This window comes from Gossypium hirsutum, chromosome D10 (genome assembly GCF_007990345.1).
Source record: "Gossypium hirsutum isolate 1008001.06 chromosome D10, Gossypium_hirsutum_v2.1, whole genome shotgun sequence".
NCBI classification, from domain to species: Eukaryota; Viridiplantae; Streptophyta; class Magnoliopsida; order Malvales; family Malvaceae; genus Gossypium; species Gossypium hirsutum.
The window spans coordinates 8,665,480-8,681,437 of NC_053446.1; the positions used below are offsets into that span (position 1 = coordinate 8,665,480).

At 32.7% G+C, this 15,958-nt stretch overlaps 1 protein-coding gene and 1 non-coding gene across 4 annotated transcripts; one reads left to right on the forward strand and one right to left on the reverse strand.

Moving 5' to 3' along the window:
* Positions 1–4,945: 4,945 nt before the first annotated feature.
* On the reverse strand, positions 4,946–5,017 carry TRNAC-GCA (transfer RNA cysteine (anticodon GCA)). The gene has a single exon. It is a non-coding gene; the product is annotated as a tRNA-Cys (tRNA).
* Positions 5,018–9,488: 4,471 nt separating this feature from the next.
* Positions 9,489–15,697, forward strand: LOC107913917 (uncharacterized). 3 transcript variants are annotated; one of them, XM_041103038.1, is made up of 8 exons: positions 9,489–10,140; positions 10,239–10,555; positions 11,052–11,786; positions 12,060–12,188; positions 12,616–12,819; positions 12,905–13,105; positions 13,327–13,441; positions 15,169–15,697. In XM_041103038.1, exons 1-7 carry the CDS (start codon positions 9,873–9,875, stop codon positions 13,435–13,437), a joined length of 1,965 nt encoding a protein of 654 aa, XP_040958972.1. In that variant the 5' UTR covers positions 9,489–9,872; the 3' UTR covers positions 13,438–13,441; positions 15,169–15,697. The 3 variants fall into 3 exon arrangements, with proteins under 3 accessions (XP_040958972.1, XP_016698076.2, XP_040958971.1); XM_016842587.2 differs by lacking the exon at positions 15,169–15,697 and adding an exon at positions 14,311–14,766; XM_041103037.1 differs by lacking the exon at positions 15,169–15,697 and having other exon boundaries at positions 13,327–14,766.
* Positions 15,698–15,958: the final 261 nt, after the last annotated feature.

The following is a 15,958-nucleotide window of genomic DNA, read 5'->3' on the forward strand; positions in this document are numbered from 1 at the left end:
GAAAGAAAGACAAACAAATGAATAAAAGATGATTAAACTTTCACTTAGGATGTATATAAGCTTGTACATGCCCTCTATTTATAGGGCTTTAAGAACCATAAGTTACAAGGCATTAAGGACCAATATTTAAGGTACCCTATAAATGATTTAGGGGTTACAACATAATAAATTTATGGGGCTATGGACATACATTCTTTAGAGGTTACAATAGGATGGAATTGGGGGTTATGGACATCCATTTTGTCAAATGATTTACAACAAATATCAAATTATATCAATTTTATAATAGTTCATTTTCATAAGTGAAACAACTCTTGGGATTATTAATTCATTTAATTTGTATTATACAGTTATGAAATAAATTAAAAACAATTTAAAAAACTTCAACTTCCTAATTAAAATAAAAGTATATTTAAAAATTAAAATAGCATATAAATTTAAAATAAATACTAATAATATTACAAATATATTTTATTTTATTTTTTATTTTGCATAGAAATTTGATATTCATTTAATAGGTGTTTGGCTTAAGAAAGTTTGACATATTAACACCATACAAGGAAATGAAAAGACATAAAATCAAAAGACCAACCATCAAAGCAAAATAAAGCACACAGAAAGCAGAAAACCATTAACTCTAGAAAAACACCTCAAACTAAACACTAAAAAAACTCATCAGAGAATACCAGCCATTGTCCTCATCTTCCGCAACAACTACTCCGTATAGCCAAACCGGTAGAAGGATAATGCCTTGAAAACCAACCATGGAAATTCCTCTGAACCTTCTCCATCTTCAAAGCTTAACAAAGAATTCTCAACGGTGTTGAAGCCAAGCAATCCAATCCTCGTCCATCACATTTTCAACCACATCTTCAAAACTTACGACATAAAATCTTCAACAAAGCAAAACACTCAATAACATATACAGGAATTGCTTGTAAAACTGACTTAATAAATACTTTCTTACCTTTCATCGAGAGATAGTGCAAACTATACCCATCAATTCTTCTTCTGAATCGATCAACAAAATTTGCAAAAAGCCCACCTATTCTTTCTTCCAACCATCATTGGAAGACCCAAATACTTATCGAGGTTTGTAGATATACAGACACCCAAAATGTTGGTAATTGACTCATTTACATTAGACTTCACACTTGCACCAAAATAAATAAGCGATTTATCAAAGTTAACATGTTGCCTCGAAACCTACTCGTACTCAAAAATAATATTTTAAACTGTATTTGCTCCCTCACACGAGGCATCACCAAAAAAAATACAGTCATCCGCAAAAAACAAATGATTAATCGAGAGCCTTTCCCTTCCAATTGGAGCACCCCGCATCAAATCTTTCTGTTTTTCCTCATGTAGTAGTGTAGAAAAACCCTCTACACACATTAAGAATAGATAAGGACTGAGTGGATCTCCTTGTCTCAACCCTCTCGAAGGTGAAAACCAATCGCTAGTATCCCCATTGATACCCACAGTATAGGAAACAAAATAGGTGCACATTATGATGAGAACAACCCAATTAGTATGAAAACCTAACCTAAGCATCATTCCAACAAAAAAATCCCACTCAACACGATTATACGCTTTACTCATATCGAGCTTAAGCACAAAATTCCTTTTTTTTTACTTTTCTTTTTCATTTTAACAGAATGTAAGACCTTATAAGCAATTAAAACATTACCCGAACTATATCTTCCTGGGATAAAAGCCCATTAGGCTTCATTAATACAACATCCCAACATTACACTCATACGCTCTACCAAGACTTTCGCAATAATTTTGTAAACCACATTACAAAAACTTATAGCTCTAAAATGTGAATGATTTTTCAGTTTCTCAATTTTAGGAATTAAAACGATATGGGTTTTATTAATCTCACCCATTTCAATCTCACATTTCAAAACAGATAAGTAATAACTAGAAATCTCAAGTCCAACACTATGCCAAAACTTTTGATAAAATATTACTGGAAAACCATCGATTCTCGGGGCCTTTATGGGTGCCATCATCTTAATTGCATGCCCAATTTCCTCCTTAGTGAAAGGTTTGAGCAGCTCGTCATTCATGCTCTTTGTGATTCGTTTCTCCACTAACCCAAGCAACCTTTCATCATCACCTGTCTTTGAGGCCGAGAATAAGTTTTCAAAATACTTTAAAGCAATCTGTAACATCTCCTCATCCTTTGAAACCCAACGTCCATCCTTCCTTTCCAATCCAGTCATCCGACTACGATTTTGGTGAATAATAGCTACTTTGTGAAAGACACTTGTATTCGATCCCCATTTTTCAACCAGTTAACTTGAGCCTGTTGTTCCCAAAAGATCTCCTCTTTATCAGCCTCCAAATTAAGGATTAACTGAACATCTGTAATTTCGGCCAAAACCTAATCAGATGGATCCCAACCATAAAGTTCAAGCAACCGTTCCTTTAAATCCATTTGGTTTTTCCTTTGCTTTCGGCTCTTTAAGCGACTCCATTGTTGGAACTGTTGTCCCACTTTCGCTAGCTTAACCGAAATACTAACGGATGAATCAGCCCAATTCCTTTTTACTTTCTCCTCGAAAGATTGTTCTAAACACCATATCAAGTCTCATATCTCTTATCATCCTTCGCTTTCCTAGTGTGTCCAAAAAAACCAGACAGTGGTCCGAAAAAGTATGACTCAAATGCTCCACTTGATAGCCTAAAATAAGATTCATTCATTCCAAGGTCACAACTCCCCCATCAAGTCTTTCCCTTATATTAGTTAATAAGAATCTTCCTCTCTCCTATGTATACCACCTACCAATGAAACCCAAATCATTAAGCCCGCAGTTATCCAAAACGCTTCGAAATTCAACCATCTGTTATTCTAATCTAAGACGTCCACCCTTCTTTTCAAAGGAACTTATGGTTTCGTTAAAATTCTCAATCACAAGCCAATGGACTATTTGATTATGTCTCAATTGTCTAAGCAGCTCCCATGACCTCTGCCTACTTCGTTCATCAATATTCCCATAAAAACTCGATAACCTCCAAGATTCTCCACATTCATTACCATGAATATCAATATCAATATGGTAATGATAATAACTTTTAAATATAATCAAAGAGTTACCTTTCCAAACCGAAGATAAACCATTTTTTAATCGAATCGCCCCTATATTAATACCGTTTTCAAAACCACATTTCAACCTAACCATTTCCATCTTTTTTAAATTTAATTTTGTTTCCATAAGAAACAAAATTCGGGGAATAATGGCCCTCAACTTATTTTTAAGCCTATTAACAGTTCGTGGTCTCCCAGTCCACGGATATTCTAGCTTAGAAGTTTCATTGCATTTGGTTGCTCCACCCTGCAGAACTAGCAATTATATCATGAAGACCTCCTTCAATGTTATTCCCCGAAGAAATTATCGTATCACCTACTACCCGTTGTCTTTTCTTGCCTTCCATAGAAAGTAGTGGATCATTTTCCTCAGCCAACACCAGATCCATAGGCCCATTATCACTACCAGCCCCATTTAACTCCCTACTGTCTATGTTTCGCCAGTTGTCAATCCCCTTAGTATCTTTTGTCCAGATCCTAAAGGAATAAAATTAGGATTTAGATACGATTTCTCTATATCACCCCTATTTTTACTCCCAGTATCCCTCTCTTCTCCTGAAATTCGGCGTTTAGTGTCTCTTTCCATATGTAACAGTTTGCATTCTAAACCGTTTGCTTTATGGAGCCATTTGCTCACAGTTGCGTTTCGCTGTCGCACCACTACACGTAATGAAATACCCCATGACTAAGTTTACCACAAATAAAGAAAAATAAACTAAGTTTCTCATACTGAAAACAAGCATAGACAGTCTGGTCCTTGCCAATCTGAATCTTCTTCTTTCTTTTCAATAGAATTATCACATCCAAACGAATTCGAATGCGCATAAATTTTTTGATTTCCATAGTCAGAATAGATGTATCATATTCAAGAAACTGACCCAAAATATCCCCAACTTGTTTGGCCGTAGTTTCCGTCATCAAACCTGGAGGCAAATCAGGTATTTAGACCCAAAACTCTGATAAATATAATGAAACTATTAACGAATCTTCCCCCATTTGAATTTGTTGAAGGAATAGTAAATGATTATTGAAAAATCGTGGAGTTCCCGAAAGCACTCTTTAAACATCAACATCATGGAAAAATTAAAAAAGAAACATTTTTTCTCCTAAATCCGAAATACAAATCCCCCAATTTGGATGCCAAAGATCAACCATGGTATTGCATAAAGATGGAAAATGAACAACACTATCAGTCAAGCATCGTCCTACCAAACTGAATTGATAATTCTGATCCACCACCGTAGCCTCCTCATGAAACGCATCCTCCTCCTCATCAATTAGATTCAAATTAGCCAGTTCCTCCTCCATCACTCAAAAACAAAGAAAAATTGTCACACCAAAACTAAGAAACAAAACTTCGAAGAAGAAAAAGGAAGAAATAAGAGAAAACCCCGTGTCAAAAGACAAACAAAACTTAGTGTCAATAGATAGACTCATCAGATATCACTTTAAAATAGCGTCGTTTTTATTTTAGTCACTCTTAAATTTTTTATTTTATTATTTTAATCATTCGCTTTAGTCTATTATTCTCATCATCTTCTATTTTGATTTTCTTCGATCTATCATCTCTGTTATCATTTTCAATCTATTACAAATATATTTAATTTCACCTTAATTTTTAATAATATTATTTATAACATGTATCTTATTTCATGCTTTTGAGATAACATATAATATTAATGTAATTAAAAATAAAAATAAAAAACTTATAAATATTATTAATTACAGAAAAATAATCTATATAAACAATTACATACGGTAAAATTTTATTTTAATATATTTAAATATGAAATAATCGGCTATGCAGTATACCAATGAATTTTGCACTAAAAATTATTAATGTAAAATAGGGCTCAACCGGGTTCGAACCGGTGACCTCTTGATCTGCAGTCAAATGCTCTACCACTGAGCTATGAACCCTTTTCTGACAAATTTTGGTAACTAGTTTTATATAATGTATATTTTAACTTACTCTATGTTAAATGGGAAAAGAAAAGAAGGAATAACTTTTCTACTGCATTACTACGTTTGCTATCACTGAGTTGAGACACAATTCAATTGGTAATCGATCAAAAATCAATATCTTACATATATATATTAGATTATGAAATATTAACAGGTTAATTTTGTTGTAAAAATATAAAACTAAAGTGGTAAATTTGAGGTTTTGTAAATGTTATTATAGCGGGTTTAAAATATTTTTTATAGAGTTCATGTAAAAAAAAAAAAAAAACTCTCGTAACAATATTTGTTACTTTTTTGAATATAAGAGCTTTCTAGTTATTTTTCAATTTAATTTGTATTCAAGCTCAATTAGAAACTTAAAATATAATGTAGATTTGTTACTACTTAAATATAAAAGTATTTTAGTCATTTTCTAATTGAGTTGACATCCGATTGACTTATGACGCCAACTCAATAAAAAATTTATATATGGCATAGATAAAAACATTTTTTTAATTTTTTTTATTTTAACGGAAAATGGCACCATATTGAAAATCGAACAAAAATCCTTTATCCCTTCTTTATGTCCTTGCGATTTAAGTTTTTTAAAACCAAAAACATATAATGGTAAATAACCCAACATAGAGCTTTCACAAATGGGGATTCCTGACTTTTTCATAGAAATCACATCAGAATTAAGGACCAAAGGAATTTTTATGTCCTAACACATTAATCTGCAAAAAAAGTTTCTTAAATTTTTTAGAAAAGGAGAAACTATAATTTTCAACTTCTGCAAAAAGTAGTTGAGAGAAAAAATTTTCTCTTTTATTTAAGAATATTCTTTTGTCCCAAAAGTACTTTTGAGAAACATTCTTAAATTAGACCTAAATCAATATTATCGATCTAAACTTACTAGCGTTCCTTCTTTTGCTCTTTAATACTGCCTCATTGGTTCATGTTTTTTTAATTTCATGGACATGGAGAAGTCCTTTGCATCCTTCTAATATTAAAAAAAATAATTAAATGTATTATTATTGTATAACCAAAAAGTTCTCTAAAAATATTAAATTGTATACTCTTTTTTTTCAAATTTCCCTTGTGTTGTAATAATTAAGTTTAAGAAAAGTTGGGAATTATTATTGTAATAATTGATTATAGTAAAAAGTTGTGGTATCAAAGAAATGATTATTGTAACAATTGAATATTAGTAAAAAAATATAAACCTAGATAGAATTAGACTTGATCATGGGTTGGGTAGATACAAAATTTTAGGTATATTTTATATGCTCGGGTCTAGCCTGACCCGAAAAATGAGCATAAAATTTTGCTTAAGTTTAGCTTAGATTAAAAATACTAAACTTGAGTCCAACCCAACTCGCCTGCATTACATTTTTATATTATTTTTATATAAAAATAAATTTCAAAAATATAATACATTAAATACAAAACTATTAAAAATAAATATTTCTTAACAAATTGAAAATACATTAAAAAAATCTTTATACTTAAATAATATTAAGATAGTTGCAACTTAGATAGCAAATGCTTCTAAAATAGCAACAAAATTAACAAAAAAAACAAGAGTTATATAATATCCGAACAATAACAACAAAATAGTAGCTATAATAGCAAAATGACAACAAAACAACAACAAAGCAGTAACAGAAAAAAAAAGATTAGGTCGATTCGAGCCAAGCCCAAGCCAAAAATCCTACCTAAGGCACGACCAATTTAGAGAAATGAACTTTATTTTTTATCGAAATCTATTTTTCGGGCTTATATTATTACCCAAACCCTCTCACTTTCAATCAAGCCTTTGAGCCTAGGCGAGTAGCCCGGTCCATGATGAGATCTAGATACAACTTAGAGTTGAAAGATTTTTTTAATGTAAATAAATAAAGCTAATGTTATGTTAGTGAATGGTTTGAATATATTTTGACAAATTTATTATAAATAAGAAAAGATATGGAAACGAACAATACTGTACTGAGATTGCGACACTAAAAAAGCGTGATTAGAGTGTAAACATAAATTTTTAAGAATATTAAAAGTAAAATGATGTAAATGAGGATTGGATGTGTAATTTTTAATAACTTATATATGGAAATAAATATTAAGAAAGAACTTTAATTGCATATATGGAGAGATTTAGGCTTGAAATATACGACATTTTAAAAATGGTAAATTTGGGTCTTGTATTAAAATTCTAAATGGCATAAATATATTATTGATACACAATAAATTTAAAAATTAAAACCAAAAAAGCATCCCAAAATAAAACAATTTAAAAAGAATAAAAGTAAAATTATAAATAAAAGAATAATAATAGTAACATATTTTATATAAATTAAAAAATTATATTACATCTTGATTAGGATATTTAAATTAGTGTAAAAATTTGAATATAATGAAAATAATTATTAAACAAATACAAAAATAATGTAATGTAAATTAAAAAAGGCATGAATATAAATGATACAATATAAATGAAAATAATCTACTTTTCTGATTTAATGGTTGGAAGGGAGTTATGGGTAGAAATTAGCATTGAATAAAAAAAACTTAAGCAATAGATAAACCCTTGAACTTTGGAAAAAATCAATTAAGTCTCTTCGAAAAAAACATACTCGATTAAGCTCTCAAACATTAAAAAATAATCAATTAAGTCTTTTGACCAATGATTTTTTTCGTTGACCGTTAATTTGCTTATGTGGCCATTAATGATTTCTAAGTTAGCCATTATGTTGTTGACGTGGTGGTCCATGTCAGCAAAAATAAAAAAATTCAAAAATTAAATTTATTTTGATAAAAGGACCTTTCTAGTCTCTTTAAAGAATTTGAGAGCAAATTTGTCCCTCTAGAAAAATCAGAGCAATTTATTTCATGTTAATTTCGAAAGTGAGCAACTAAAGACAACTACCATGGCACTAATGTCTTACATTAAATGTACATAATTTTGATTGGTACAATAACACTTTTAACCCTCAATGTTTACATATTTTGTCAAAAATTAGCCTAGTTCAACCTTAATTTTTGCACATTTACACAAATGTTGCAGGTTAGATTTGTTAAATCAATACCAAATTAATAGAATGTGTAAACTTTGAGAGCTAAATTTGCTATTATATCAATCAAAATTATGTACAATTGACGAAAAATATTAACGTCGTGAGAATCTGTCCATAGTTGCTTACTTTCAAAATTGATAGAGATTAAATTGCTCTGATGTTTCTAGCCAATCTGATGGTCTCACATGATAGCCTCTCATAATGTCATGTGGTAATTTTTTTTTATATTTTTTAAATTTATATTTGCCATATGGCACAATGAGAGGTTAACATGTGGCACTAGTGAATTAGCTAATAATCCCATGTCAACACAATTTAATTGATGGAATACATATTTGAATAAAAAAAAAATTAGAAACTAAGGAAGTAGAAATAAACAAATGAACCGAAATTGAAATAAAAGAGAAGAGAGAAATTGGGGAGAGGGCAAATGGGTCCAAAGAAAAGTAAAAGGCAGTGTAAAAAACAAAGAAAATATAAAAAATAAAAAGGGGTGGCAGAATCAAGTGCTGTCAGATTCATTCTTATTAATCATTAATCGCAGTTTAAGATTACAGTAATTCATTTTAATATAACGACAAAATTAATTTATTATTATTAACCTTTTGTGTCTTCTTTTTCTTTTTATTTTTCATAATCTTATTTCTTCACTTCTTCTCCAAGTTATTCATAATTTTATAATTATAAAACTAGATGAAAATTGAAATACAATTAAATTAAAAATGAATAATCCATTTATATTAATATCAAATAGAATTAATTTTATGTACTCCAATAAGTTTGTAAAATTTATATTTTAATACTTTAATTTTCATATTTCATATTTATCCACCTAAATCATATAAAACAAAATTAATATAAAATTAATTTTTTTAATTAAATTATTGATAAACAAAAATTGTTTAACAATGTTTAGCATAAAATTTTATATATTAATATGAGTAATATAATTTTATTACTATATTAAATAATTATTTAATTAATAAATATTATTAGAAGCTTTTGACCTAAATATTATAAAAAATATTATATGTTTAAAATTATTTACCAAAACAATATAGGATGAAGATTTGAGATCCCAATGTAAGAATTTTTTGTCACCTCAACATTCCAAGTTAGATATAAAAAATAAAAATAAAATCTAAATTATTGTTTAAAAGATAATATTTTAGGAAATAATTTGGGATAAATGTAATTTTGATAAAATAATAATTATTTTTATAATATTTTAGTAAAAAAAAGAGATAATTTACAAGAATGTTTTTATATAGAAAATATTAAAATCAAGTTTAACCCTAAAATAAATTTATAAACTTGAACCTACTATGCTGTAGTCCCTAAAACCATAAATATACCGTTTCAGTGTAATAAGCCAGTCTATATATATATGAAAAGGAGAAAAAAGAAAAAAGGGAAAGAGAGATAAACGAAGGAGAAAGAGAAACGAAAACACAGCGAAAAACAGAGAGAGAGAGAGAGACAACTCATTACCTTCAAGCACAATGCAGGAGTTGCCATCAACTACCACAACCATACTCCTTTTCGGAATCTGCCATCACTGAACTTCCCTTTCCACCTCTTTTCCATTGTCCGACGGACCGCCGAAATGCCGTCGCATGCGGCGTTTCAATTGGTTTTCTCCGGGATTTCATCTCCGACATAGTTCTGTTTAACAAAAAATAAAGGGGAAAAACTTTCTTTCTTTTCTTTTTGTGTTCAAATCTGGAAGAATATATTGTGGCCGTCCGATTCTATTCTCGACAATGGTGATGAAAGCATGGATGGTGGTGGAAAAAGGGCGGAGGATCGTACGGACGGCGATTTTCATGGTGGCTATGTTAGCGTCGCTTATAGGATCGTCTCTGCCGTTGCTGGTGGCGTTAGGCGACATCATGGTCCCTTTCCTTTTACTCTCAAGCTTCATGTGCGTCACCTGCTACAGTTTCAACCAACACTTTCGGCTTTACGCTTTCAAAAACTCCTTAATCGATATCCCTCTCGTTTCCGTCCTCAGATCTATCATCATCACTTGTACGATCTCTCTCTTTCATTGTTGATAAAAATATATATATGAAAGGAATCATTATACATTTTCTCATTTTGTTTATGTTTATGTTTATAATTTGCAGGTGTATATTCGATGTGTGATGGCCCAGCATTATCCCATGGACCTTATGTAGGAACGGTTACTTTATGCGCATTTGTTTCGATTATTCTACTTTCAATTAAGGCCTGTGTTTTTACGGTGAATTCTGGAATAGAGGCAGAGGCATCCTCGTCGGCTTATTCGTTGACAAGCCAAAGGCTTCATTGGAAGAAATCGTGGGGAATGCCTGTTTTATTTCTTTCATCAGTAGTTTTCGCACTTGGTCACACTGTAATTGCTTATAGAACAAGTTGCAGAGCAAGGAGAAAGCTTTTGTTTCATCGAGTTGACCCTGAAGCTGTAAGTTTTCGAGCTTCCTTTTATTTTCTTTTTTTTTTCAATTTCTATTTTGGGTTTTTCATTGTATAAGGTAGTCATTGGGTTTTTCAATTAGTGTTCTTGTTTCACAGAGCAATTTCCTCTTTTTTTTTCTTCTAAAAACAAAAAGCTTGATTTTACTTGATATAACATAATTATGCTGGGATTAAAAAAAAATCTCGTTCGTTTCTATTAATTTTGCTTTCTGAATAAAAAAAAAGCAGCTTTTGAAGAATAAAAATGCGTTTTTACGCTAGTATGAAATGATTATGTTAGAATTGGTTCTGCATTATAGTTGTCTTATTGTTTTTCTAGCAATTATTTAGGCGCAAAAATTTAACCACAAAGTGAAGTAACTAAATGAATACAGAAACAAAATTCAGTCGTTTTAGGAGTTAATTTCCACCTTTCATGGCTTTTGGTTCCTTAGTAGGAATATTGATATTTTCTTTTGGATGTAACATTCATGTTATTGCAGGTTCTTTCTTGCAAGAATGTTTTCTCTGGCTTCCAGAAGGTTCCACGGTCTCCCACTCCCTCTGCAGGGAAAACTCCAAAAAGTGATAGTGAAACAAGGCGAAAGCCTTTTGGGCAACCTCATGATGAACGGGAACTCCCTGCTAGATTACTTGCTGACATTGATAGCTTATTCATTGCACTGCAAGGGCTTACCATTCATTACAAGCTTTCCTTTCCTGGTTCACCCCCTAGGTCTTTGTCATCTACTACCTTTCTTGAACCTAAAGTTACTTGCACACCACAGGTGGCTACCGGAAAGCTAAAGCTTGATAGGCAAGCACTAAGCTTGTCAATAAAAACGCAATCTCACCATCTTCAGAGGAGCTATAGCAATCAATTTCATAGCTCTTCTCTTTCTGCTCCACTGTTGGATGGTTCCCCAAATTCTCCTGTTCGTTCTGAAGATATTCCTGTTTTCAGGCTTGACGACTCAGTTGCACAGGTTGAGACAAGTCGTTTGAACTCTGGCACTCTACAACAAGATATAGAGGCAAGTGGTGAGCTTGGTATCATTTTAGTGCATGGTTTTGGAGGGGGAGTCTTTTCTTGGAGGCATGTAATGGGAGTGCTTGCTCGCCAGGTTGCTTGTTCAGTTGCCGCTTTTGATCGGCCTGGTTGGGGATTGACTTCTAGGCCTAGCCGGAAGGACTGGGAGGGAAAAGAGTTGCCCAATCCTTACAAGCTTGAAACTCAGGTTAGGTTTAACACTCTTTTGGATGCTATGTGGTAATTTAGGAGTGATATGCTCTTGTGGCAGGAAGGATGCATTACCAGATTAAATGCTTAAAGTGTTATACATATAATTGGGAAGTTTTTTTTTTTTTTTTGGTTTATAAGCACTTCCTATTGCTGTAGGCCTCTCCTAATTTATTGATCTGCAGTTCGCTGTATCTTTTAATATATTTCTTGTCAGTTTTTTTATTTAATCAGTCAGAAGTACTTAAGTATTATTACCTGGTATTTTCAGGTTGACTTGCTTCTTTCCTTTTGCTCTGAGATCGGGTTTTCTTCAGTAGTGCTTGTTGGCCATGATGATGGAGGCCTGCTTGCTTTGAAGGCTGCACAAAAAGTCCAAACTTCAATGAATTCGTTCAATGTAAGCTCTCATGATGTTCCTGTCTCAATTTGGATGTTTTAGACAACAAAAGTGTATCCTACTTATTCGCTACTGTGGCTAGTTTTTTACTGACACATCTACATTATTGGCACTTTTGTGGTTGTATAGCTACTTGAAATAGTCACACAAGAACGTCTCAGGGTTGGCTATAGTAGACTAATGTGTTGTTTCCCACAGTAGACTGTCAGAATAAACAAAAATGATCTATTTATGTTGAGCGTAGAAAAGTAACAAGTATTTTGGTTCAATGGTTTTACTTTTAGCATTTTCCAGGAATCTTACCTTTTTCTCCTTAAACTTTACTGCAAGGGTCATTTTGCAAATTTGGCCTGTTGTCAACTTTAGCTTAATGCCTTTAAGCTTGGTTCTTACTTACACCGTTTGGTTTATTTTGTGGTTTACTCAGATTACAATCAAAGCAGTGGTTTTGCTAAACGTTAGCTTGTCAAGAGAAGTTGTTCCCGCCTTTGCAAGGATACTCTTGCGCACTTCACTTGGGAAGAAGCACTTGGTTCGTCCGCTTCTGCGAACAGAAATCACACAAGTGGTAAATAGACGTGCATGGTATGATGCAACCAAGTTAACAACGGAAGTTTTGAGCCTCTACAAGGTAAATTTCATATAACCTTTCTAGTTCGATGTTTCTGTTTGTTTACTAATTTGATTTGTTGAATTGTTCATCCTCCTTCAATCAGGCCCCACTTTGTGCAGAAGGTTGGGATGAAGCACTTCATGAGATAAGCAGGTTGTCATCTGAAACAATCCTTTCACCACAAAATGCAACATCACTGCTAAAAGCTATTGAAGAGATGCCAGTATTAGTCATTGCTGGTGCTGAAGATGCCCATATTTCTCTTAAATCTTGCCAGGCCTTGGCTTCAAAACTTGTAAATTCTGTAAGTAGTCTGCAACAATTTATATCCTCTGCTCTCAAATTGAAAGATCTGGCATACAGAAACTTTACTCTAAACTCATTTGTTCAGTGTTCTTACACGTAACATGTTTACACCATTTCTGCGTTTAGTTGCCATATTACGAGCCAGAATTGCTGGTACTCTTTGAATTTCTTGTTTATGAACAACAAACTAATGTCGTGTTTCATGATGTTGCTATGCAGAGATTGGTTGCAATATCTGGATGTGGCCATCTACCACACGAGGAGTGTCCCAAGGCATTGCTTGCAGCCATCTCACCTTTCATACACAGATTGCTACATAAACCAGAATAGCAAAGTCAGTAGGACACCTCTTTCTTTAACTTGCATTACCATGGTTCTTATCTCTTTCTTTGGGCTTTCTATATTTTTTCTGTATTTTCGTTTTTCCCTTTTATTTTCAAGCAATCTTTCCCCGAAGGATGAGATAAATCAGACCCTCTTCTTTTGGGTAATTTTGATGTGTTCTGAGCCTCACCCTAACCCTAATTCTCTGGGGTGCTTGTAGAGCCTGTATTTTTAATTTTTTTTTTTATACTGATGTTTGTTTTAACAGTCCTAGGCAGGGATTTAAATTACGGTCGCGGTCGCGTTTTCGGTCGCGTCGCGTTTGTCGCGGTCGCGGACATAACGGACGCTATTGCGGTTACTGCGGATATCGCGGTCGTGAATTTTTTTAAAATTTGCACAACTTATTATAAAACATAAGAATTATAATTATAATTATAAAAAATTATTTTTTATGATTTTTAGAGTTTTAAATATTTGGACTTTGATTGCTTTTTGCTGTTTATTTGGACTTCATTTTTCTTTTTTTAATAACATTATATTGGGCTTTTATTAATAGAACAAAATTAAAAAAATTCTAAAAAAGGGCCAAAGCAGATGGCCCAAAGTAAAAAAATCTAAATATTTTTAAAGTAAAAAAATCTAGATATAATCTTAAAAAAAGGCACCGATTCCTTGCCCAATCAGCTGAAATCTGCCCTCTCTTCTTCCCATAATCCCGTCATTTCATTTTCAATTTGACCATTTCCTTTTTCAAAACTTTTCCTTCTGAACCGTTCCATTTTCTTATTGTTTTGAAGCTTTCTTCCTTCCGTTCTTCCTCTCCTGGTTCTTTCTACTCTGGTTCACATAGCTAATCGTATCTTCTTTGTTCTTCAGCGTACTCAGGCCCTCAGGGAGCTCCATTTCCAGGCATACCTCCTCTTTTTTGTTTTTTGTTCTTTTTCCCGTTATCTTCTTTGTTCTTTGTTCTTTTTTATTTTTTTGATTGAACTGTGTTTCAGTGTTTCTGTTGATTTTTGTTTAGAGGAGATGATTTTTTTTTAATTTGCTGTTAACGGGAAATAACGGGAATAGCGGCCCGTTATTGCCGCAATTGGCCGTTACCCGTTAAATTGCGGCCGTGATCCACCGCTATCGGTGTGACTCCGCTTCTCACCGCTATTTTCAGCAATTGCAGTTTCGGACGACGCCACTACCGCTATATAACGGCCGCTATTTCGGTAACGGACCGTTATTTAAATCCCTGGTCCTAGGTATCTGAGTGGCAAAATGGCATATAATTGTACATTTATGAAAATTGATTATGAATGGCATTTGAGCATTGTGTCAAAATTCAGAGATAGTTTGGATTGTATTATTTATTTTTGAATGTCCTATCTAATTGTACGAACCAATTTAGGTATATGCTGGGGTTTGGATTACTCTTATTTATGCTTGATTTTGAGTTTTTACAAAGGTGATTGAAGTTGTCAAAAACCATGGGCTTTAAGTAATAAATGGAAAAAACACATACAGAAGGACAAGAGAGAAAAGTTGAGCAAAGGAAATGATTGTTGTATTTATTTGGATACTTAAAATCAGCAACAAATTAATTTTCATTTATGAACCACCTCAACAAGACTTGGAAGGCAACTTAGTCCCCTTCTAAGGGAACCCGAAGAAGAATTGTAAATTGAAGCCACCTGAATCAACATAATTGCTTTACTAAAAAGCTAGTATCCACATTTTGTGCAGGCAAAAGACAGGTCTCTAAACCATTTTTCGGGGGGCAACGCTGGCAAAGAATCAAGTCAATAAATTACTCCTTTGAGGACTTGTTGACAAGTGATTCGTGAATGTGTGGGATAACACCACCGCCTGCTATGGTTCCCTTGATCAAGGTCATCACCCTGGATAGCAAGTTGCAGATGCCTAGGTGTAATATGCTTAACCTTCTGCATTACCTGCCAGTTCTAGCACTTGTGCAGTCAGGTACTCCAGCAGTTACACAGCAGCTCTGGCTCTCACTCTTCCATTTACTTTAACCTTTGTCTTCAGCAATCGGTGCACCGACCCACAGGGAACTATAGCGTGTATACGTAAAACAATATGAAGCACTGGTTATAATTTTGAACTTGCGATGAGGACTTTCGCTTCTCAACATGAGACTATTCCGTAGACCATCAGAAACAAACAACACATCACAATCAAACATCTCATCCTAAAATTGGAAATATGATGTGGTTAGTTATAATAATAATAATGTGATACACTTGGGGGAAAATTCATGTTTAAACCTTGAAAACAACATTGTTAGAAGGGATAACAATAAATTTTAAATGTTGACTGTAAAACGAAAATGAAGAATACTAGTATAAATTACCTAACCAAACCAGCTAAACATCGGTCAATTATTTAATATTACCCTTATAATCAATTTAATCACCGAAACAATTTCAATTGAAATCTTATTTGATCAAGTCGATTTTAACTTATACTCTTTTCTACACATTATTTTTGTAATGACAACTATGATTAATTTTGA

Bases quoted from the DNA above. Each gene is read 5' to 3' on its own strand.
- LOC107913917 (XM_041103038.1), top strand. From the start codon at position 9,873: ATGGTGATGAAAGCATGGATGGTGGTGGAAAAAGGGCGGAGGATCGTA. The intron at 12,189-12,615 runs GTAAGCTCTCAT...TGGTTTACTCAG, and splicing joins CTTCAATGAATTCGTTCAAT to ATTACAATCAAAGCAGTGGT. The intron at 13,106-13,326 runs GTAAGTAGTCTG...GTTGCTATGCAG, and splicing joins CTTCAAAACTTGTAAATTCT to AGATTGGTTGCAATATCTGG.